Source organism: Triturus cristatus, chromosome 12 (assembly GCF_964204655.1).
Source record: "Triturus cristatus chromosome 12, aTriCri1.1, whole genome shotgun sequence".
Lineage (NCBI taxonomy): Eukaryota > Metazoa > Chordata > Amphibia > Caudata > Salamandridae > Triturus > Triturus cristatus.
In genome coordinates, this window is record NC_140595.1 from 538,376,392 (window position 1) to 538,401,797 (window position 25,406).

General features: G+C 48.0%; 1 protein-coding gene across 4 annotated transcripts in view; it reads right to left on the minus strand.

Annotated features, from left to right (window-relative positions):
- Positions 1-2,006: 2,006 nt before the first annotated feature.
- Positions 2,007-25,406, minus strand: part of LOC146776239 (inactive hydroxysteroid dehydrogenase-like protein 1) — a 529,540-nt gene continuing 506,140 nt past the window's right edge. For all 4 annotated transcript variants that reach the window (XM_085638277.1, XM_085638278.1, XM_085638276.1 and 1 more), the window contains one exon: positions 2,007-2,380. In XM_085638277.1, the coding sequence (XP_085494403.1) occupies positions 2,291-2,380 (90 nt within the window). In that variant the 3' untranslated portion in view covers positions 2,007-2,290. The remainder of the gene's footprint in view (positions 2,381-25,406) is intronic.

The window sequence follows — 25,406 nt, forward strand, 5'->3', positions numbered from 1 at the left end:
CAGAATGGACCACAAAGTCAATAGCATTCTTCATTAACTCAGAAGATTGTAAAGATGCTTTCAGCATACCATCTAATAAGTGGCAAGGATCTCTTACAGGGAAGCACTTCAGCTCAGGTATCTATTTTGACAGACCATCATACAACTGTTTCACAAACATAGCTGAATTACTGCAAATACAATCTTTATTGAACTTGGTAGGAACTTTTTTCAGCAGCATCCCAAGTGACGATGCGTTCCATTTTTACCAAACGTCTGGCGACATGTTTTCATCACTATCTCAGATGCTTGGTGAGAACATTCTTTTCACATATACCTGTCACAATATCTTGCATTGAATGTTTAAAGCTTGGAGTGTTTGGCAATCCACTTGCAATTAATTCTGAATAACTAGAAAAGGGGGCTGATGTATCAAAGGATTTCACCCATTCTCTGTCTGTGGGTAAATTTGATGGTACATATTAGGAATGATTCTTATGAAACCAGCCATTTTACCCATCAGTGAATCAAATGTAGTCAAAATATCAAATATGATTTTGATATTTCCCGATTTTCTACAGTTTATAAAATAACTAAATAAGACCTAAAACATGCTTTTAAACACTGCATCTTTAGACCAAAGACCAGAAAACTGAAAAAAGTAGAAGGAAGAAGAGACAATGTTTTAGTGACATCCCTAAACAACAAAACTCAAGCAGAATAATGTTAGCCCAGTCTTTCTTGATGCTACCTTTTTATAACAAAGTTACATTGTATTGGCCCCTTCAGGAAGAAGTCAAATTGTCTCTTTCACTCATCTTTTCCTTTCTTTGAATGGCACTTAATTTGTGGTTGTAAAGGTGTTTTTCAGTGTTTATATATTTACACCAGTGATGGCTATTTTTCTTTTGGTGGGGTTTTATCAGTTATTATAGGTTTAAACCTAAAACCAGATAGCCTACTTATAACATGACATTAACAAATAGATAACCACATTTCTTGACTCTATCAGTAGAGTAGCCAAGCGGTGTGCAAGAAATTAGAAAAGCAATGGAGGAATAACTTAAATTCATTAAGTTGCATGGCCTATGAAAAACAGCTTCACCCGTATAAAAATCTCAAAATCTCATTAAAGAAGATGGGACATTCTGCTTTAGGAATCGCATTCTCCATTCTAAGAACCCTATTAGGGAGGTGTTCACTCCTTACAGATGTATGGCCTCTCCATCATCCCAAGCCTCACACATTAAGCCTTCTCACAAATTCTGTAACTTATCTGACTTTTTCCACAACAAGAAAGTCAATCTTGCAAACACTTTTGTCCATCTAAGTATGAGTCTGGAGATGTCCCTACACACTACTTCTCATATGGGCACGGACCCGCTCTCCTGGTCTTCATTTGAGTCTACCACCACTGATAAGGTTGCAGAGAAATTAGCCTCGCTTACTTCTGCCTCTCCCTTTGATCCCTGCTCCGTGCCTCAATTGAAGAAAGCTATTAAAAACGTTACTCCTATACTGACCACCTGCAATTCCTCGCTCCTTTCCCAAAAGGGACCGGTAGCTAACAAAGTAGCCTTAGTCATATCTGCTTCTGATTGCAATTGCCTAATGCTAATATTTCTGATGGATACTTATGCTGCCTTATCACAGATCTTCAAATTGAATTTCCTTAAATACTTTTACCAACAAACCCTGATCGTGGAAGAATGAACCTTCATGACTGAGAGCCAATATAAAATTGAAAGAGACCCTCATTGTGTATCTCTAGGCCGCAAAATTAATTAAAAACAAAGTAGGTGTTTTTCAAACTCATTATTTGTTAAATATTTTTGTAAGAACGTAACTGTTGTTTCCTGGGTTGCTCATAAAGTATTGTATGGTACAAAAGAAATCAAAAGAAATTCCAAATTGATTCACTCTGCCTGAAGGCATTCAGTAGCTTCTCTATTGGACTTCTGTGATCAAAACCATGGGATGTAGAAGCACTCTCAACATGCGAACAGAGAAGAACTTCACAAGAGGAATGGAGTTAAAATTTCTTTAATGTAAAATAGAAACTATATGGGCTAAACATTTAGATTATTTTATCATCTCCATTACATTGATTGCAGGTAGGGGGGAGTAGTTTTTCTAGACCACATGAATAGTAGATGTTCATGATAACCAGAAAACCATACAAACCATGTACTTTATTTGTAAGGTATGGTTTGGAAAGGAGAACACTTAGATAATTTCAGAAAAACAAACTTGTTCGGCTGTGGTCACAGTGGGTCATCAGTGGTCATTTTTCTAGATTATGTTTTCAAATTCATGATAAGGCCTCCCTACGCAAAGAAAGTAAAACATTTTTTATTATGAAAACCCAGAGACTTTCAGGCATCCACAGCATCAGAAGAACCTGGAGGCAAAGACAGGAAAAAAAAAAACCATGAATGATGTTGAAAATCTCTTGCGTATCTGGTCAAGCCACTGTAAATTTGCTCATAAAGTTGCCATTATCTGATGCTTTCCATTGTAAATTTCATGAGAGGGTCAATAATACTGTTCAGAAGAAAAGTTAACACAATATAACAAATGCAATTAAATGAAAAGCAATTCGAATGGGCCTCTTGAATACTTGTCATTGCATTGAGCACACATTAAGGTTTATCTAATCAAATAAACCTCCTCTTGTAGATACCTTTGTGCATTGTTTTCTCCAGCAATGTTCTGGGGGGTCTACTTGCATCATTAAAAACTAAAAAATGATATATATATAGATAGATAGATAGATAGATAGATAGATAGATAGATAGATAGATAGATATATCCTACTGGTGATCTGCAGTAGGTAGTTATAGTTAGGGCCTAGTTTCCATATACAAAGCATTTATTTTGCTGATAACTTTGGCGCCGTTTGACGAATCTTCACAAACTTTTCAAAACTAGCACGCCAGTCTATTCAGCTTCTGTCTGGAAAGTTTTAGGGTGATTTTTCTAATGGGGGCAGAGAAAAGGGGGAGTTCCCAAAATACATTTTCCCCATGCAATTACCTATAGGGGTTTCAGACACGACTACAGCCCGAACCGCTGAACGGAATTACACCAAATATGGCAGAAAGCTAGATCTTGGTTCAGAAAGATCTCTTTTTGTAACGTGGCGTAAATCTGTTTAGTAATTTTGGAGTTATTGGAAAAAAAAATTTATGTTTATTTAGAGATGCAGATCCACCACAGTGGATCTGTGTATCCACGTGCCACCAGCAATATCAAGAATCACTGGCCGTAACCTGAGAGGAAAGTTGCGACCGCCATTTTGTATATTGGGACTTCGTCCCGGGAGGAAATATATCCCAGAAAAATTGGATGAAGTGGTCAGGGTAGAGGTAGCCTGACCCTATGAGAGTGATGGAGGAGTTTTTGAGGGACCACTCCCCAAAACCTTTTTTTTTTTTTTTGCGCTTGAGGATATGCGGATCCTCCGCTGTGCTCAGCACAACCCCATATGAATCAGCAACAGATCCGCAAATTCAGTGCTCATTAAAAAAAAAATTACACACTCTTACTTACACCCCTACACTACCACTCATTCACCCACTCAGACCCAAAAAACCACTCACACACCCACTCACAGACCCATCCACCCCCTTACACACCCACACAAGCACTTACTTATGTAGTCACAGACTCACACATCTAATCTCACAGCAACTCACAAATCCACTCACAGACCCACACAGCTACTCACACACCCATGCACAGACCCGCAGAACCACTCACCTGCCCACAGAGCCACCCATACACACTCTCACATACTAAAACACCCATTCACACACTGACACACACTCACTGGATGATGTCATCAGTGATGTCATTTGAGATGTCATCAGTAATGTCACTGACCATTTCATGAGTGATGTAATAGGTGAGGTCATAAGCAGTGCATTGCGGGGCATAAATAATAGTTACCTCAGGTAACTAGAACTGCTGGATTTCTATGGTTTTGTGTGTGTAAAATCTGAGCCTAACTAGAATGTCCCTATAACCTTTGTTTTTTAGTGAATTTCCAAGGGTTTAAAAAAAATTATATTTCTTAACTATAACATTCCTATAACCTTTTAGTGAATTTCTCAGGTTTTTTAATGCTATCTCCTAACTGCAACACCCCGGTAACCTGTTTTTGTGTGATTTATGTGTATCAATCAAACCTATACTCATTTAGGGTTATAGTGGCACATAAATTATGCAAAAAGAAGCACAGAACTTTGAGCAGTTCCCAAGTTTAGGTGGAGAGCAGTTTCTGTATAGAGCACCCTACAATACCAGCTGCACTCTGAGTCTGCACACTTCAAATGTCTGTTTTTCTACATTTTTAAGCATAGAACTAGCACACTGCCATCCATGCTGAGCTAGAAAGGGACAACGTGTTCTGCCATTTCTACAGCAATGTCTTTAAGCATAGGATTAGCACGGTGCCATACATACCGAGTTCTATAATGACAAAAGCCTTTTACCACTCCAGGGTCAGTATTACAGCTTTGGATTTGTATAATACCATCCAAGCCAAGCTGGAATTAAAAAAAGCCACCCCTGACACATGTTTCACCATCAATATACCTCTTCAGTGAGGTTCAGCTTAGTCCACATACAAGGAAGCACCCAATATAAGTAAAAACAGTACCCCTTCAGGGTTAGTGTGCTGCATAAATTATGCTAAAAAAAAGCTGAGAACTCTGGGTAATTTGCAAGTTAAGTGGAACGCAGCTCATGTATAGAGCACCCTACAACACCACCAAAACACTGAATCTACTCACCTCAAATGTCTGATTTTCCAGTAAAGTTTTAAGCATAGGATTAGCACAGTGCCATCCACGCCAAGCTAGAAAGGAGGGGTACACTGCCCCCCTCCCGATACAATTTTGCCACTGGGGGCCCCATCTCCAGAGCCCGGCAAAAGTTAATAAGTGGGAGGGGGCAGCCAGCCTCCCTTCCTGAGTTGATTTTGGCCTCTGGGACCCCATTCCCCCGGGGCCCGGCCAATTTCTAAAGAGGGAGGAAAGATGAGGTCCCCCCCCCCATCCCTGGGCAGATATCCACCTGAGGGAGCCCGGGGCCTGGCCAATTACTAAAACGGGGGTGCCACAAGGCTGCACTCCTCATGCTGATTTTGACCCCAGGATCCCATCCCCCGACCTGGCCAACAAAGGGTGGATTCCTTGGTCTTCAATAAAAAAAAGAACTTTAATAAACAAACGTAATACTTCACAGAACAAGCTACAAATTCAAATAATTTATTGTTGCTGGGGCTTCAATGCCTGGGGTCGTGGGTCCCTGCCTTTCTCTCCCTATCCCCTGCCTGGGGTCCCTCCTGTGCAGAGCAGGGAGGCTCTCTCCTTTCTGGATTTGAGTTCACTCTCAGCAGGTATCAGTGGCATAGGTGAAGATTACTCCTTCTAACTAGTTGGAGCGCTCACTTAGCTCAGCAGTCCCCAAGTGTTTTTTGCCACCACAGGAGAGTTGTTTAGTGCTTCTAGGGTGCCTGGCTAGGACCTTTAGCACACATCTGGCTCACTCCCCCTTCCAGAAAAAGATGCATTGGCTGGATGTTCTCCCGCACCCGGGCTTCAACCGCAGTAGGCAGAAGTGGAAGCAGCTGTCTGGAGTCTTTGGAGTCCCTGTAGAGGGATGGTGTTTAAAGTCGGAGATCACGGTCCACCTCAGAGCAGTCTCTGCGGCGGCACTTCCCCACCACAGACCCATTTCTTAGATTCAGTAGCACAATCCACTTGGGTAGAGTTCATTGTTGTAGCGCCACAGTCTGCTTATGCACAGTGCAGCACAGATGCAGTGGCACAGTCAGCTCGGGTTCTTTTAGTTGATGCAGCAGCACAGGCTGTTGATACCTTGGTTCCCGACTGGAACCTCATGTCTCAAGACAATGAGCTCATGTACCTTCAAGCATAGGATTAGCACGGTGCCATATACTTTCATACATATTGCATGTACTACACCACAGGCCACACACACTAAGATCTGGGTTAGCTGACAGAAGTAAAAGTTTACACTGCACTCCAGTGACCGAGCTAAGAAGGTCTGGTCACAACTACTGATTCACAAAAAACTGTACATTTCCACCACGGATCTACTTGTTAAATCCTTGAAAGGACAGGGAAAAGCATGGTGTGCCCTCAAGGTCGCAGGACACGTTCAGGATCTCACTCATGTCAAAGGACAGGTCTAAGGTTTCATGCACACACTAGACTAGTGTGATGCTGCTGGGCCAAAATAAAAAACGGGATACCAGATACACGCAGTCTGGCGCTCCAGGCCGGAGACCACGACTATACACCATGCAGAAGATCTTTTCATCCCATAATCATATGACCATCGACCTCTTGATACCTGAGCATACATCCATCGAATGGGTGGAAAATTGGTAAATGTTTCTCGATTGTTGACATTCAGTTGGTCACATTTAGCACCAATGTCACACTCCTAGGATAATACCTAAACAGGAGCATTATTACTTATAACTGTAGCCTCACTGAGAAAGAAGCCAGTTATATGCACATATGGCACTGCCCCGCTATCGTTTCTTATCTGTATTACATTTGCATGTCAGTTAACTTTTCCTAAAGCCCTAAAAACCGTTCATCTAACACATAATTTTTGTGACCGAACCACTTCAAAAACATCCCATTAATGTCATAAACACACATGTGTGTCGGGTGTAGAACAAGGAAGAGGGGAAAAGACTCAACAATGTTCCAAGAAAAGCGAATAAACCCCAGAATGAGGGGTGCAACGTATAAGATACATTTGAATTATAGAACATAAAATAATGTACAAAGTATCACAATCCTGAGATGTATGTAGGAGGCCTTCCGAAGGGCAGGCGTCGGTGTGTCGCTGGAGCGCAGGTGGCACCAGACAAGGCCTGAAGTTTCAATTGCTCGAACAATGCTGCTCCAGTAAAACCCCATTTCGGAGCCATGCAAACAAGTGCTGTATCCAACACCTGTAGATAAGGAGAGCAGGGTGCAATGCATATTCAATCAAGCACAAGGCACCAAAGTTGCTGGAACATGGAGCAGGGGGGAGGAGGGAGGAGTCCCTCTGGTGCATCGGAACATGTCAGCAATGTTTGGTGACAGTGTGGGGAATAGGGTCCCGAGAAATGTGTCTGCTCTCTTACAGGCCCCGGGCCAATGAGTTTGTCTGTCATCAAGCCAGTTCAGCGTCCTGTCGGTTTCCGGAGCGTCCAGAAAAGGCACCCAGACTTGTGTAAATGCCTTCACTTGATCTTGCAATCTGTAGATAAGGTGCTCGTAAGTCGCGGTTTTATTGTTCCAGTCAGCCTTTCTGAAGGGGTCGGTACCTGAGGGGAACGCCAATGGCGCAAGTCACAGAATTTAGTGGCTGGTGACAGTAAGCTGCACTTGGGTTTAGTCAGAGGAGGTAGGGTGTCTACATCATCTAGGAGGACTAGCTTCCCAGACAGAAGGAGAGGAGAGTTGAGTGTGCCGCTCAAGGTGGCGCAGATTACGCACCAGTAGGTCCCCAGGGTAGGGCACAGTTAAAGGATATGGAGCATGTCACCGTCCAAAGTTTTTCATCTCCAGCAGTCCACAAGGGAGAGACCCAATGAATGGAGTTTTTTGCTTGCAAGTCCAGTACCAGTTTTGTATCCTATTGACGAGGGTAAGTTTCATCCTTGCTTCCCGAACCATCCTATTAAGGTCTCCAATCACATCTGCCCAGTCCTCCTCAGTAAAGTTAGTTCATTTGCAATAGAGTCTGCCATTTAGTACGTAAGTGAGTCAGGATAGTTTGGCAGTATAGGTGGTGTATGGTTAAAGTGGTAAAAACCGGACACTAACCCTTTGAGGAGATCCCAGTGTTTCAAGTATTGGAGGATGGGAGAGTCGAGGACATTCCAAGGTAGGACACCCAGTATGCTACTGTGGGCATGTTTCAGTTGCACATATCTCCATTTATATGTCTGAGGAAGGTGTAACTGGTTTCAGAGGGTGGCGAAAGGCTTTAGCCACACGTCCCATGCTATGGGGCATTTCCCCAGAAGTATTCTGGTGTTCTGCCAGAGTGGGGCGCCATTGTGGATGTGTATGTCACTGTTGAACACTAGGCCAGGGTGATGGAGAGGACCAGTGGATTGAGTACCGGTAATTGGGAGACTTTACTAGGTTGAGAATGGTGTCACCCTGCAGCAGGTGCCATTTGATTGATACCCATGGGTGGGGGGAGACCCTGTGCATCAGCAAAAAATAGATACATTTTAACGCAGGACCAGAATATCTGAGCCACCGCCTTGCCTTCCACACACCCACCAAACAACTCTGCTCTGCCCAACCCACCCAGGCCTCCATCCCACTGATCCACAAGACCAGAATCGGAGGAAGATCCTTCTCCTACCGCGTCGCCAAGACCTGTAACACCCTGCCCCTCCACCTAAGGCAATCGGCGTCATTGACCCAGTTCAGTAAGGACCTCGAGACCTGGCTCTTCGACTCAACCTCCTCACCCAGATGGATCAGCAAACAACCCCTCTCAGTGCCTTGAGACCTTCACAGGTAAGTAGCTGCGCTTTACAAACCCTTGATTGATTGAATAGTTTTCCATGCTCTGGATGCTCAGTCTGCCGCACCTCCTGTGGGCAAGGAATCTAGGTAGCCATAGTCTGGGTTTCATGGGCCCCTATATAAAGAGCTTTGTCCAGTGGTCGACTTACCATAGCACTGATGGCTTGATAGTGAGCAGCAGCATACAAAGCAGGCCTCTGAAAATCTACTCACTATAGCGAGTCAGATGTTATCAGAGCAAGCTATTTTTAAGACCTTCTGGTGAGAGCTGGCAAAGAACATGTGTTCTGTTCACTCAAAGTGAAAGAGCACTAAATCTTGTTTTTGTCTTGTCACATTTGCTGTGCATTTAAAGACCAAGATCAAAAGTCATTCTCTCTTCTTACAAATTGCTGCTTATTTCATCCTGGCGATTGGTATTTACTCCTCTTCCTCTGACTGCAAAGTTAGAGGATTTTGTAGACTGAACTGTCTGACAATCGTCGTGAAACAAAAGGCTGTAGGGTGTCAGTTTTTATTACTTATCCACAACATATTTAAATAGATTGTAAATGAAAACTACAAATATTTAAAAATATAACTGCAATTAGGAAAGCACATTTTTGTTTTGAATTCAGAAGTGTGATGGAAACAAGGATTGTAATAAGGTTAAAAAATCAGAACTTTATTAGGTGATGGGCAAATAATAAATATTTGCAGAAACCCGATTTCCAAACATTAGCACTTGTACGCTATGTAATTTTATCACTAAAACTGCATATCATTGAGAAATGTTGTGGCCATTTCAATATAAAATGTGCTGACTGTAAATGACTGTGCTTTCGCGTTATGTTTTAGTAATATATTTTTGGGAAGTGAGAGTTTTTAAACATGAGCTGTGAAACATTCCTGCCCACGTCCTGATGACGATGGTGTTAGAGACGAACCAGAGGTCACGTGTACCTATGTGAGGGCTAGACTTGCATTATAAATGCAGAAAAACATCAGTTTATTAAATTAAACAAGAGTGTTTTTTGTACAGCTGAACTCGCATTTTGAAGGGTCTTTCATATGTATTAATGAAGAAAAAGGCAGCTAGGTGAAATAAAATATATGACCAGGATCGCAGAATTTGAGACCAGTTCATGGGTCAAGAGCTTTACAGTTAGGTCGAGTAGATTACTCAAGTCACTAGACATGCACGTCTGGTCAATTGTAATGATTTTTTTTTAGACCTGCCTAAGACATAGCGTAATCATGGGACCACAACCATTTTGACCGCCTGCACTTTGCCCCACAATGACCAATTCAGTTGGGAACATTTAGTGTAGTCCTCCTCTGTTTTTGTGATTAGCGGATCAAGACTGAGGTAGACAAGTTTAACTAGGCTTGTGTTAATGTATATCTCTAGGTATTTGAGGCAATCCCGGTACCACTGAAACTGATAGGACACAACTGTTGCCCTTGTTGTGAACCGAGACATTAATAGCGCCTTACTCTTATCCTAATAACTTTGTAACCCCAGATAACATGCAATAGTGGGCATCAATTGGGGGAGAGAGGCTGCTAGGTCCGTCAAAGTGGCAGGATGTCTCTGGTGTATAGAAAAATTTGTTTTGGCCGGGCCAGGGTGGGTATAGCCAATATGTTGGCGTCTTGACGAATGGCTGCTGCAAGTGACTCCAAAGTCAGCAAAATTAGAAGGGGTGAAAGGGGGCACCCTTGAAATATGATCACTACTGACCTAGTGTGCATGCTCATTTTTAGTGTTGAGAAAAAAGGATTAAATTTAAGGATTATTTCTCTGTATGTAAGCTTGAGCTCTCACTCTGTCCCAGCCACCCAGTTCATAGGGATGACTGGAAATTCTAAAAATAAATTCTGTTTTAATGTGTAGGAATTGGTGCCTGCTATTAGATTTAACATTTTAAATAGCTAGGCCACTGAAATAAAAACTATTCCTAACCTTCGCACAGTGCAATAGCAAGAGATGTACCTCACTACAAATACAATTAAATAGTATTTCAAATCATTTTTAAATGTTACAATCCTAGCAACAATTTTGTCCATATTTTATAAAGGGTCCCTCCAGTCTCACATCAAGACAGTCAGGAGCCCCTCAGCAGAGCACACAATCAGAACATACCTTTTCTTGAAAGAAACACAGCTGATATCTAAGTAAATAATTCACCTTTTAAATTAGAGAAATCTTTTAGTTGGCATTGTTGCTCAAAGAATGGGAAACACTGCAGTTACACTCAGATAATGCTCCCAGAATACTAACCATGTAGAGCACACACAAGTCAGATTCTGAAGACAAACCTGATGCTCCTGAAAATATGTATTGGTGACCCACAACGACCTTTTAAGATTAGATTTAATATGTAGTCACGTTTTCCAGTCCCTGACTTCGAATTGGAGCCATGAGCAGGAAACCCAGACATGACGGTAACTCCTTAACTTGCATTTCTGGGTAGACCCTCTTGAAAGCACCTGCTGGTCTAGTATGCATTGACTCTCATGAGCCATAGGTTCTGTTGGACATGATCTTCCTGATGTTAGTAGGCTTTCAACCTTTGGCCCATATGGAATATATTTTGTTCCAACCAGCATTTTCAGGAATTGTCAGATAAATTAAGAGTCACCCTTATTTTCAGAGTTTTGTGGGGACATATCTGTCCCTTTCAGTGTTAAACATGGCATCTTATTGCATGGTTTCCCCTGTCTTTTTGCTTCTGACCTGTTCTTGACTGTGTGCTGAATTTCCTTTTTGCTGACTTTAGGACTCTGGGCACTTTAACACTGCTGGCCAGTGCTAAAGTGCAAGTGCTCTATGTCTAAAATGTAACTGTATTTGGTTTCTCCATGATTGGCCTATTTGATTTACTAGTAAGTCCCTAGCACAGTGTACCAGGTGTGCCCGGGGCCTGTAAATCAAATACTACTAGTGGGCCTGCAACACTGATTGTGCCACCTACATGAGTAGCCCTGCAAACATGTTTCATCACTGCCACTGCAGAGCCTGTCTGTTTGTACAGTTTTAAACTGTCATTTCGACCTGGCAAGGGCACCCACAAGCCAGGCCCAAACTTTCCCTTTTAGTACATATAAGGCACCCCTATGGTAGGCCCTAGGCAGCCCCATTGGCAGAATACAATGTATCTAAAAGGTAGGTCATGTACTTGTGACTTTTACACATCCTGTTAGTGAAAAACTGTTAAATTAGTCTTTCACTAAAGCAAGGCCTATCTCTCCCATAGGTTAGCATTTGAGCTGCCTTGTAACATCTTACAAATGTATCTTCCAATTGGGAGCAGATTGAAAATTAAATTGGAGTTTGGTGTCTCTGGACTCACAATTTAAAAACACATATTTTAATGAAGTTGGTTTTTAAATTGCAGGTTTGCAAATGCCAGTTTTAGAAAGTTGGTATTTTCCTTCTTAACCATTCTGTGCTGTTGCCTGTTCATAGAATACATGTCTGGGTTGTAGGACAGTTGGGCTTTGTGAATTCACTCTAGACAAAGTTAGCTGAGGTGTGCCCTGCTTATCCTGATGGCACATCACCAGGCTGATGAGCCTTCCTGAGCTAGAGTTGTGAAAGGAGTTGACACTTGCAGCTGAATAGGGCTATGTCTGTCCCCATACAATAAAAGTCTTCACACACCTGTAGTGTGTCTGGAGCAAGGGCAAGGAAGGGCAGGGTTTTGCGCACTACCAAAGACCTTTCTTTGAAGTCTCCCTACTTCAAAGGCCAAAATGGGTATAAATACTGGACCTCTGACACCATATACTCAGAACACTCTGGACTGAGGACATTCTGCCAGGAAAAAGAGCTGTTGTGCTGCAAGGAGGGACTGCCACTTTGCTGTGTAAGCCTGCTGCTTCTGTCCTGGGAGTGTGAGGACTGGACTTTGCTCTCTACATCCTGACTTTTAACGTTTCTCCAAGGGCTTGAGTTGCGCTTGCCTCCTATTGGAAGTCTCGGGCCATTAAAGACATCACCTGCAGCACCTGGGCTCCTCCGTTGCATTCCCTACTTGCCAAGTGGTGCCAAATCCAGTTCCTGGGCCCTTGGAAGTGAGTTGCTGTGCTACAAGAAGAAACTGATGCTGAGCAATTCGGAACCAGCGCCTGTCTGCAACTTTGACGCTGTGCTGCTGCCTGCACCTAAGCCATGGTCCCCGTTCGACGCTACAACCGCGACGTACAACGCAGGCCCTGACAACGTAGCACCTCTGAAGAACTGCCGCTGCAGAGGTCCCAAGCACCACGCCACTGATGTCCGTGATGCACTGCTCTGAGAACCTCGTTGCCGTGAAATCAAAGCCTCACGGCTTGACCTGCAATGCATTATCGATGACGCTCAGCAGTATGGAACAGAGAGTCATCTCAGCAACTGCTGTATCACCTCCCCTGCACTGTCCCTGGGTGTCAGTGACTCCACGACTCTGCACCACCGCCAGGAACCGACACCTCACATGCTTTAGTGATGCCTCAACTCCTTCATTCAACACACTGTTCTCTAGTGGCGATGTGCCAGCAAACTGAAAAGCAGTAAGGAACCGACAATGCACTAGCCTCCGCAACACCTCACCACCCTTGCGGTTTGCATCGTCTTTGATTTCCGACATTTACAAGATACAATACCGGGGTCTGTGTGACTACCGACACCGGCCCTTGTTCCATCGAGGTTGGACTGACTTTGTGGAGTGGACGGTTCAAGTGCAGCCAGATACTCCTGTTGGAATTATTGTTTTCTAAAAGCTATACTTGATTTAATCTTTGAAAATTCATATCTTGAATTGTGTATGTTGGAGTTTTATCATTTTGGACTTGTTTTACTCCGATAAATAGCGGCTATGTGTTGTTTGTGTAAAAATACTTTACATATTGGGGATACGCCTGACTGTTCTTGTCAAGCTACCAAGGGGGTGAGCATGGGTTATTCTTAGTGTGTAACTTACCCTGACTAGAGTGCGGGTCCCTACTTAGACAGGGTGCAATCCACTGCCAACTAGAGACTCCATTTCTAACATTCAGCATCTAACATTTCTCTAGGAATTGGATTGCAGCACACAAAGATCTTACTGTATTATTTTATGAATGAGTGGTATACTAATATGTATGCATTACGCTGCTACGTCCCAATGTTAAAATGCTTCTATTTCCCCATCTGTGCTTCAGTAGATCAGGGAAACATTTTGGGCCATATTTACAAGCCACTTTTGCCACCGTAGCGTCACTTTTTTACGCTGCGGTGGTGCGCGGTGCAGGCCCAGCTCTACAAGGCCACGCAAACCCACCCTGCATGGCTTTTCATGGCTTTGTAGATAAGGTGTAAGGCCACACAGAGCAAGTCGCTCCATTGCCCTACATTGCGGCAAGGAGGCATGCCATGGGAGGTGTTGTGGGTGTTCCCTGCAACACCCATGGATTTTGACACTGCCCTAGATTTACAACATAGCGTCAATCTGGGGCACTGCCAAAAACGTTTGCCTCCCCAGAGCAGGCGTAACTAGGAGAAATGTTTAAATTTCTCCTCATTTTTTTCTCATTCCATGTGTGCTACATTCTGCAGCACACATCGAACGAGGAAAACACCTCTTGTGATTGTTTTTGTGCAGGACAGTGCCCCTTCCTGCACAAACACAATCATGCCAACAACACAGACACCCTTGCACCTGGTGCAAGTGTGCCTGCATTGGCATACGGCTGCAATTTTTGCATCAGCGCTGGATGAAAGGACAGGAATGCACCGTATCTTGTATATACTGTGCATTTCTATCCTTTCGAATTGGCATAGGGCAACGCAGCAAAATTACTTGCAACGCTACACTTTGGCAATTCTTTGTAAATATGTTGTTTTGAGTGTCTGGTTCCCGATTGTTCCAGGAAGTATAAGTAGCATCAGCAAATAAAGATAAAAGCAATTTATGCACCAAATAACAAACCTATAGCCAATGGGGACCATCTGTGATCATTTTGGCTGTGGCCTAAACATGAAAGAAACATTAACATTATATTAGATTACTTAACAAAGGTCCAATAAGTGGATCTTTCATCAGATGTCCCACTGGGAGATCATGTTAGATTAGTGACCACATAGACTCCTGATGGTAGTCGCCAACACCTGACATCTTCAGAGCACAGACAGTTGCCTTCTAACTAATAGAAACTGTATGGGAGATGTATCCTGCAGTAGACCCAATCAATGGATGGCGGTAGGAGTCACATCCGCTAGGCACCCAGGAACACCAGGTGTGTCTTAAACTATTTTTTAAATATGTGCATTTTTTCATGCATTTACTGACTATTTCAAAAATAGTAGATAACAGTTTGAATATAATTGCTGTGGCAAACCTCCCTTCTCAACACACACAAACAAAGCCAATCAATATATTTGTTAGTGTAGCTATCTGGTCAAAATATATACTAAATTACCCAGTGAAGGTCGCCACTGGGTACTTATATTTCGGATCGTATTTCCCTAGGAAATGCATTTTTTGTGTTGCTAATAACTTTTGCGCCGCTTGCAAATCTTAATAAACTTTTCCAAGAAAGTGCTACTTTTTGACTAGTTTGTGCATCAACGGTTTCTGGATAATCCATCAAGTGGGGACTGGGATAAGGGGGGGTCCCAAAATGTGTTTTGCCCATTCATTTTCCCTAAGGAACTTTACACACAGGTAGATCTTGGTCCAGAAAGAGTGCTTGTTGTAGTTTGGTGTCAATGCGTTTAGTAGTTTTTGAGCAATTTATGCTCAATAACATTGTATATCTAGGGACGTAAAGCCTCCGTGAATCCCGACAGATTTCAAGATGAGATCTGATTGGCTGCCACCACCTCAACCAGGAAGTGGTGAAGTACTCAGGGCTCAGTCCCAAGTCCTAATAAGGAGAGAAAAATTAAATAGGGAGCAGGGTAGGGACACTCTGACCCCCTAGGCCTGGTGGTGGGGTCCAACTTTTGATTTTTTAAAATTTGTTGCCACAAATTCACGGAGGATCCGTGAATCCACAGCAAAAGAAAAAAAAGCGAGGGCTCCTGGGAAGTAAAATACCCCCCCCCCCCCCGGTGGGCTAGGGCTGTGGGGGAATGAGTGGCATTAATTTAAGGGGGAGAGGGGAGCGTTGCCCCCCCCTCCCCAAGCCTCCCCAGGGACCACATCTCCCAGGGGTGGAAACTAAATTGAAAGGGGGGAGCCACACAGCCTCCCTCTCTGGGCCAGGAGAGGCCTCGGGGACCCATCCCCAAGGGCTGGTAACTATACTGAAGGGGTAGATGGCCGCAAGGCTCTCCTTCCCTGGGCCTGGAGCAGGTGGGCTTTAGCGCTGGTGGTGCCCCCCCCAATGATCACCTCTGCCACAGATTCCCTCACTAGCACCCTTTGACAGTGCCCCTCAAGTCTCCATAACCACTGTCTCGCAGACTCATTTAGTTTTATAGTGCCACACATACCAGTGTAAGGTGTCGCAGCACTTTACATCACACACACGTAAATCAGTGTATAGGAAATGTTACATCAGACAGGACTACAAGGTGTAGTGTAGGAGTGACATGTCATCTATCATGGTAGGCAATATAGTTTGAGTCCTTATTCTGGAAAAGCACAAATTCTGAATTTAAAACATAATATCAGTGTTAGGGGTTCTCTTTAATAATAAGAATTGTTTTCAACCCAAATGAACTCTTTTCACAAGATTAGGATGATAAATGACTGGGCAAGAAAGCATGTAGCTCTAAATATACCCTGCAGCATGCAGCTCTTTGATGACAGGTAATAACTCAATGTTCTATATTAGGATTTTGACGTATAATCGACAAGTTACAAAAGGAGCTCTCTTACAGAAGCAGTTACCCACTGACCTATTTACATTATATGCTCTTCATTATATGCGCTTTGTTATCTGCATAATACACGTTCTTAGCAGCAGGCATTTTAACGCTCTGCACTACCTTAGTATGAGTCAGACTTCCCCAAGACAAACAAACCTCTGGTCTCTTTCCAGAAAGAGGATTAATCACCAGAGTTAGCTTGACATTTTAATTGATGTCTGAAAATTGCTAGAGGCCAGGAACCCGGCAGCAGATGCTTCTAAAATGAAAACATACATTTTCAAAAATGACACCCCCACCCCAAGTCAACGAGCTGTGCGGTGGCACCGATCGCACTACCCTAGAGCCGGCCCTGGCCAGGAGAGGCTCTGGGAACCTCATTGCCGGGGCCATTGACTAAACTGAAGGAGATGATGGCCAGGAGAGGCTGGTAGGTTAATTGAAGGGGAGGGTGGCCAGGCCGCCCCTCTCGCCCGGTCAGGAGAGGCCCTCGGGATCCCATCTCCCAGAGCCAGTAGCTAAACAAAAAGGGAGGGGTATGTGAGCGCCCCTGCCTGAGTCATCAAATAACCCCCTCCCATGGGGCCGGGTCATAGACGTGTCCCTGGGTCCCCAATCCCCGGGACACCGTACATATTCCTGCCCACAGGCAGGGAAAATACAAGGTTCTCTAACCGGGCGGGAACACAAAGCTGAGAGAACAAAGCATTTCCCTGCCTGCACTCGAGCAGGGAATTGCTCCAATTCCACAGGAGCAAAAGAAAGCCGCTCCCACTGCACCCTGGTGGATGCAATGCAGAGGAGCTGGCAGGGCTGCAGAGGCCCTGGGTCTCCCCCCGCAGTCCCCAACGATGAACATGCTGTGGAATGCCCTGAGTAGGCACAGGGACACCCAATAAAAAAGAAAAGTAAGTGGCATGTCCCAGGTGGGCATGCCACTTTAAAAAATAAAAAAATGCAGCAGGCGCCCTGGGCATCCCCCACGGCCCCCAAAAATAATTTATAGTGTGGGGTGCACCGGCGCAACCCATTTAAAATGAAAAAATGCACAATATGTGGCATGCCCCAGGTGGGCACCGGGGCATGCCACTTTAACAATAAAATTGGGGGCCCTTTAAAAAAAAAACAAATGAGTGGCCACAGCTGCTCATTTATTATTCACTGCTCCATCAAGGAGCACCTCCTAATGCCCTGGGAGGGTTATTTAGCTAAAGTTTGTTTTGGTGATGTCCCTAGAAGGGGCAGGGACATCACCAACACTTTTTGTTAATGTTGCAGGGGGCCTGTAGGAAGTTCTGCAGCCCCCACCAACACAGGAAAAAAAAAAACATAAGTCTCCTGGGTCATTGAAACCATGACCCTAGCAGAACTACTCTTTTGGTCTCGCCTACGCACTGCGCTTGCGCTGCATAGGAAAGACCTTTAGCCATCGGCACAGCTTTGAGGGCAAAAACGCGCACGCGTCGCATTGCTTCCAATGGCAACGCGTGCACGTGTGGAGATTCACTTGCGGAAGCGAGCGGCTGGCGCCATATGTTATCAATTGTCGCGGTGCCAGACGCTCACTCCCGCAAGTGAATCGCGCAGGCCCCCTCCTCTCTCCCCTCCTGCCGCGCGCACTTGTTTTTTTTTTCAAGCGCTCAACAAGAGTGCATGTTTTCTCTAGATGTCTCCTTGTGTACGTATCCCCTTCCTGCTGTGCTTGCTGGTGATACACTTTTGCTTCCTGTCTGCTTTCTTCCATTCTTGTGTGCTTATCCCACTCTGTACTTTGTTCCCCCTATGTGCTCTGCCCCACATCCAGCTCTCTCTTGTCGTTTTGTTCCTCCCACATTTCTCCTCTCACTGTTTTCTTACCCTACCCTCCATATTCCTTCCTTGTGTCCTCTGTGTTGCTTCCCCTTACCTACACCCACCACGTTATTTTTTGCATAACAAGGAGTTTCCTTTTATCGCCAAGTGTTATTTATTAGGTGGCAAGAAAATCCCAAAATCTTTTCTTCCCAAATTGGGGATTATTGTTTCACAAAACCTGCATGTTCACGTAGTTGTGTTGCAATCAGCTGAAGATCATGCCCTTTGTTTTCCTCGCAGACTTTGAAGAAAGCAAAAATGTTACGGGTGGAATTCTTGAATGAATCTCAAGGCTTGGCAGTTACTAAGGGCTGTTTTTCAGTGCATCGTTTTTTTGGCAACCAGGTTTATATCAGCTCTCCTCTGATGAAGGTTTAAGTAACCAATACATTCTCCCCTCTTTCAGATTGCATCTGTGAAGTAGGTCAGAAGGCTAGATAGCTGTGGAAGAGACATGGTGGCTTACCACTTAACAGAATTTAAAAAGCATCATAACTCGGCTGTTCTCACACAGAACTGAGCAAAAGCTTTTCATAGTAATATTATCTTTCTTGTTTTGTAGCTTCGTCGGGGTAAAGGGTTAATCGTGCTATACTACAGTCCTGCGTGAAGTCAAAAACATGGGCAAGCCAAGTCAGCTTTGGTTGACCTCCTTTAAACCATAAAGGTGAGTGGTCCTGTCCCGGCACACCGCCCTCCGGTGTGCCTCCGTACCGACTGTTCTCCCCGTCGTTCTCCGCCCAGCGTCCTGCCTGTTCCTCAGCCCTGCGACATAGCTGTTCCTCAGGTGTGGGTGGGTGGGTCAAAGAAAAAGGAGGGTCCTTCGCCGGTGCTGCTCCCCCGCTCCCAAGTATAGTAGCCAGCTTGGGGGAGCCATGCTTATATCCCCCCCCCAGCGTCGCTCGCCCCTGCCGGTGTTCGCCCCTTATTGGGCCGTTTGTATGGCGCTAGGGCCCCCATTGGCCGGGGGGGTTGGCGCCAAGCCGGCGGCTGCGGCTGGGGGGGAGGGGGCGGGTAGCCCCTGTCCTGTGGTCGCTTTCTTGGCACCAAAAACCATTTTTTGCGGGGGTGGGGAGGGGGCCTGGCGTTGGTTATGGCGCCGGCCTCTTATGCCCCCGTTGGGGGCTGCCTCTGCGATAACCCCCGCACTTACCCCATTCTCCCCTCCCAGGGGTACTCTCCCCCCGTTGTATCCCTTGTGCAAATAAGCCAACGTACACACTTCTTGTGGTGGTCATTTGTTGGCCGCAGTTTTATTAGGAATACATGTAGTTATACTGGCAGTTTGGTAAAAGCTTTATTGGCATGTTAGTCTTGTCTCTTGGTCCTTCTGTCGGTTCTTTCCGGTTGGGTTTCCCCTTTTTCTGCGTGGGAGGTGTAGCAGCTGTCCCGGAGTTAGGCCGCAACTCGCTACCTTGCCGGACTCGTGTTGTGCCCTGCCAACCGGCGGGGGCTGGGCTGCGAGCGCCGTCTCCGTTTGCTACCCCCTCTTGGTAGGCCGACTCACCCAGCCGTGAGGCATCCCAAAGTGAGTGGCCCTACTCGCACCTTTCGGTCCACTCGCCCAGCCGTGAGGCATCCCAAGGTGAGTGGTCCTGTCCCGGCACACCGCCCTCCGGTGTGCCTCCGTACCGACTGTTCTCCCCGTCGTTCTCCGCCACGCCGCCAGGGAGGCTCCCGTCTTCCTGCGGCTCCCCCCCTCTCTTGGGACGGCTTCACCTGCAACCCGCCATAGCCATGGCGCCCCATAGGTTGCTCCAAAAGACCCCCATGCCTTCCTCGGATAGGTGCACCCCATCCTGTGCGTAGAGTTCTGGGCGGCCCGTGTGGATGAGCCCGTGTCTGACTGACTCCAAACCATTGATTCTGCAGAATTTGCTTACGGTGAGGTTCAGCTTCTTCTGGGAGTTCTCGACCGCTTTCTGGGATTCTGCCCCGCGCCATACCTTTCTGCTGATCAGCTCCGACCAAATAATGGTGGTGCTCCTGAAGGCTTTGGCTGCCTCCGTGAGATCCCTCTGTATGTCGTGGAGGAGTGCTCTCCTCCCCAGTTTGGCCAGATCGTTCCCCCCCAAGTGGATAATCAGGACGTCCGGGTGCCATACCGCCTCTGCCTGTAGGTCTGCCAGGGTGGCCGGTAGCTGGTCCCACCTCATCCCTGGTTGTCCGTACCACCGCACGCATGTGTCCCCTGGCCGTCCTTCCTGCTTGTGGCCCCGGCGTCGCCACCAGGTTTGCATCCGCTTTATAAACGAGTGGCCCACCACCCACACCAAACGTGGTTTCCGTCCTGCTGGTGAAAGGGACAGCAACAAAAATTGTCATGTGGGTGCCTGGCTGCTGGGGGGTGCCTCCGCCTCCCCTCCCCAGCCGCCCTATAGCTCATAGCAGCTGGGGCCTTACGTAGGTGCGGTATGCCCGTGACCGCCATCGCCCCACAGCCTGGATCCCCGCCTCGCTCATCCCATGCAGCGCGGCGGTCGTGGCAGCCCCTATCCGGAATGAATGGGACCCGAAGGCCGCTGGTGGCAGCCCTGCTTTGCTGAGCGCGAGTCGCAACATTGCTTTGAACTGAAATTTGCTCAGGTGCGTGCCATCCCTGTGCCTGAATAAAGGGCCTTCACCGGCCGGGCGTATGGCCATAAAAGCCAGCAGGCAGCATACTGCGCAGCAGTCTTGTTCCCTGATGCATCGTAGCTTTATTAATGCCCCCTTGCCAGCCTGATCTGTTTTTGATCGTTTCAGCAGGATCTCCATTTCCCCTGCCACGGGCGCCACGTCGCCCGCTTGCAGGCAGTGCTCTGCTGCCCCTGTCTTTGCTGGCGCCACCAGCTCGCTGAGGCGGAATGCCCCGAAGAAGGCAGTCGTAAAAACCGCCCGAAACAGCAGGAGCTCAAAGTCGTCCTTGGCCACTCCCTGCAATGCCCCCACTAGTCTGCCCAGCTTAGTGTAGTCTATTGGGCGCCTGCTATCCCTCCTTGTGCCCTCCGAGCGTCTCCAACCCTTCATTGCCGTCTTGATGTAGTGGGATGCAACGGGGTCGTGGCCGGTCATCAGTTTACTGTAATGTGATACTGCAGCCAGGTGGGCCTGCGCCCATGACCTGGATTTGTTGGCGTTAAATGCCCACTGTATGAATACTCCGGCTGCTCTGCCCGTTGCCCCCACATCGCCCAGGGTCTGGATGCCGCCCACTTGCATTACGGTATCAACGTACTTCCTATATCTCCTGCTAGCCTCCGGGGCGAGTGCCTGGCCAATTAGTTCTGATAGGTCAACCCCGCCAGGCCCCACAGTGGTTCCGGAAAGGGGGTCATGTTCCGCTCCGCGTTGGGTGCTAGCTCCCTGAACCTTGCCATTTGTGCTCTGGACAGGGCGTCCGCCACCTCGTTTTCTGCTCCCGGTACGTGGCGAGCTCTCAGGTCTATGTTGCCCTCCAACTGCAATTTAATCAGTCGGCGCATTAGTCTCAGAGTATTGGGGCACCTGGCTGTCCCTCTGTTAATCGCTTGCACCACCCCCTTGTTGTCGGACCAAAGTGTCAGCTTCATGTTCTTTAGGGCCTGCTTCCATACTGTGAGTGCGACTATGATAGGGAATAGCTCTAAGAAGGTGATGTTGCTGGTCATGCCCTCCTTGTGCCAACTGCTAGGCCACTGCCCTGCGCACCATTTGTCGCCCAGGATCGCCCCAAAGCCCGTGCTACCTGAAGCGTCAGTGTACAGCGCGATCTGCTTGCTGGTCACCCAGCCTTCCCTCCATATCAGCACGCCGTTGAAGTCTGCTAGAAAAGTGTCCCACATTAGCAGATCCTGTTTGACTGCCGCACCCAACCTCACATGATGGTGCTTCTGGTGGAGCCCGCATGTTAACTGTGTCAAGCGCCTGGCAAACGCCCTGCCCGCTGGGATCACCCTGGCCGCGAAGTTTAGTTTGCCTATGAGCCTTTGGATTTCCCTTAAGGAGGCTTTTTCCCGCCCGCAAAGGCCCCTAATCTCTGCCCTGAAATCCTCTACTTTGTCTGGGGAGAGCCTGGACGTCCCTGCAATCGAGTCTATCTCTATCCCTAGGAAGGTGATGCTTGTAGAGGGACCCATTGTTTTGTCCTGGGACAAGGGAATCCCTAGCTCGTCTGCCAATTCCCTGAATGCTGCCAGTGTGCTCCCGCAAACCGCTGACCCCGCCGGGCCTGTGAAGAGGAAGTCATCCAGGTAATGGAGCTTCCCGCCCGCCGGGTGCTTGTCGTGCAGTGCCCACTCAACAAAGGTGCTGAATATCTCGAAGTAAGCACATGAGACCGAGCAACCCATTGGCATAGCTTTGTCGAAATAAACCCTACCCTCCCACTGGAAACCTAATAAGTGGAAACTTGCCGGGTGTACAGGGAGTAAGCGGAAAGCGGACTCAATGTCAGCTTTCGCCATGAGCGCTCCCCGGCCTGTGGCCCTAACTAAGTCGATGGCGTCGTCTATCGAGGAGTAGCTCACTGAACATACCTCCGCGCAGATCCCATCATTCACCGAGGAGCCGTGAGGGAAGGACAGATGGTGTATTAGCCTGTACTTTCCCTGCTCCTTCTTGGGCACCACCCCTAGCGGGGAGATCACCATGCCCTTGCCCATGTCGGGAGGGAGGGGACCCTCAACTCTGCCCAGGGACCTCTCTTTCTCCAACTTCTTGGTCACCACTCCTGGGTGTAGCAATGCCGATTTCAAGTTTTTGGTGCTGCCTGGCGGGAGGGGGCCTGAGAATGGGATGGGGAAGCCCTCCTCAAAGCCATGAACCAAAGTTTCTGCGTCCTTCCTGTTGTGATATCTGTTTGCTAGCTTCCGTAACCGGTGTGTGTTGATTGGTGACCATGCCAGCCCGAATGCCGCCCACCCCCTAGGACCCCCTGTGGCTCCCGTGTGCCCTTCACTATTTCTTTGCGTCTTTCCTATCCCCCTTGTGTTCCTTTCTTTTCTTGCATGCTGCTGCTGGGTGCCCCCCCCGCAGGATGAGCAGCAGTGTTGGAATTTACATGATGCCCCGTAAGTGCACTCGTTAGCCTCGAACTTCCAACATATTGCCGGGGACCCATTGGCGTGTGATGGCCTCCCTGAACTGGCCTGCCTGGTCTTTTGAAAAGGCCTCCCTCTACTTTTGTGGAAGGGGGGCCGAAAGGACTGCTCGCTCCTCCCCGCCCATGACCTGGCCTCCTTCGCAACCATCATCTTATGGATGAAGCCGGACACATCTTCCTCGTTCCACTCCATTTCGGGGTGCGTCTGCATTTTTAGCCTGAAGCCCTTGTCGTACTCTAGCCATGCATCGCCTGGGAATTGCCTTTGCGCTTTATGTATGTTGGCTTCATAAAGCCATAGGTCAGCTGCGCAGCGTGGGAATTTCTCTACTATGATGCAGGCCATGATCCTGAATGCGTCAAGCCAATTGTCGAAATTTCTCTCTTTGCGCTCCCTTCGCCTTTCCCTTCTTTCGTCGTCCTTCCTATCGCATGCCGTCAAGTCCAGCCCTTCTAACTGTATTTCCAACAGGGAGAAGATGTCGATAAACTCTTTTCGCCAAATTCGCTCTTTTACTGCTGGCGGTATGAGGCATGCCAAACCTGTCGCCCTGGTGGTCATAGATGCCGGGCCTGGTGACGCCCTTACATATGGTTCGGGCGTCGGCGGTGCCATGTGTGAGCTGCCCTGCGCGCTTGTGCCCCCCCAGGCTGCCACTGGCGCCCCGTTGTCTCCCCCGGACCCGGCCGCGCCCCGCCCTAGTGCTTGCGCTCGTGCCTGCCCTGGGTCTGTGAGGTGCCACGGCAGACCAGCCCGCCCCTCCTCTGCTGCTGCCGGTGTCCCTGTCCCCCGATCCCCCTGTGCCTGGTTTAAACTCTGTAACAGCAACGGTGTCATAGATTTAATACATTCCTGCACTATTGCGCTGATATGCTCACCGGGTGTTGTCGTGTCACTGCCCCCTGGGCCTGGTCCCGCCGCCGCCGTGCTGGCTACAGGTGGCTGGGCCGTCCTCTGGGGAGTTTTCTTGGGAGCGGCCGCCTCAGCAAGCTTGGCTGGTGCCCTTCTTATCCTCTTGGCCGCCGGGGCTCTGGCGTGCACCTGCCGCTGGCTGCTTGCCCCCTCGCTGGTATCGTCCTGCGAATAGCGGTCCATCCAGTCGTGCCCATGCTCCTCCGACGCAGCGCGGATCCTCCTCAACAGCTCTCCCAAATCCTCCTGCTGGCGTTTCCCGCCCTTCTTTGCCATCTCGTGTGCTTCTTAGGGATCTCAACCCAGATCCTGTGTTAATTTGGCCAAAGGCGGGGTGCTGCCGCCGGCTATATGCACCAAATCCGCTCGCGATGGCACTGTAATGGTGTGCGTCGCCTCCCTCACGTTGCCCGGCAACCCAGCTTTGTTTATGCTGCTTCGGCGGAGGCCGCTTCGTGCTCTCCTTTTTCTAGGGCAATCAAACGCTGCCTCCACCTGCCGCGTGAAGTCGCGCCTGCCCCTTTAAGGCGCGTCCGCTTGTATCTTGCTTCGCGCTTGGGGCGGGGCTGGCTGTGGCGAGTTCGCTTCCCGCTTCCCGGTATTTGCGCCAGACCTCAGGGCACGGGGGACGTCGTTCCTACTCCCGTGTGTGCTTCTTCCTTCCGCCGCGCTTCCCAGGCTGCCTGGCCGGCCCCACGCTACTGTTCACCGCCGGTGGGCTGTCCCCAGCGGCTTCCTTGGGACGTGATGCACTTGGGTGAGGGAAGGCGGCGAGCACGGGCGGCGAACTCTGGAAGGACCGCGCCGCTGTCCCTGATCGAGGCACTGGTCGTCCCGGCAGCACGGCGGTCTTCAGCGTCCTAGGCAGCCCGGCAGTCTCCGAAGTCCGAGATTCTCCTTATGCCGGGTAAGATCGATGATTCCTTCCGTTGTTCGCTCAAAGAAAAAGGAGGGTCCTTCGCCGGTGCTGCTCCCCCGCTCCCAAGTATAGTAGCCAGCTTGGGGGAGCCATGCTTATATCCCCCCCCCAGCGTCGCTCGCCCCTGCCGGTGTTCGCCCCTTATTGGGCCGTTTGTATGGCGCTAGGGCCCCCATTGGCCGGGGGGGTTGGCGCCAAGCCGGCGGCTGCGGCTGGGGGGGAGGGGGCGGGTAGCCCCTGTCCTGTGGTCGCTTTCTTGGCGCCAAAAACCGTTTTTT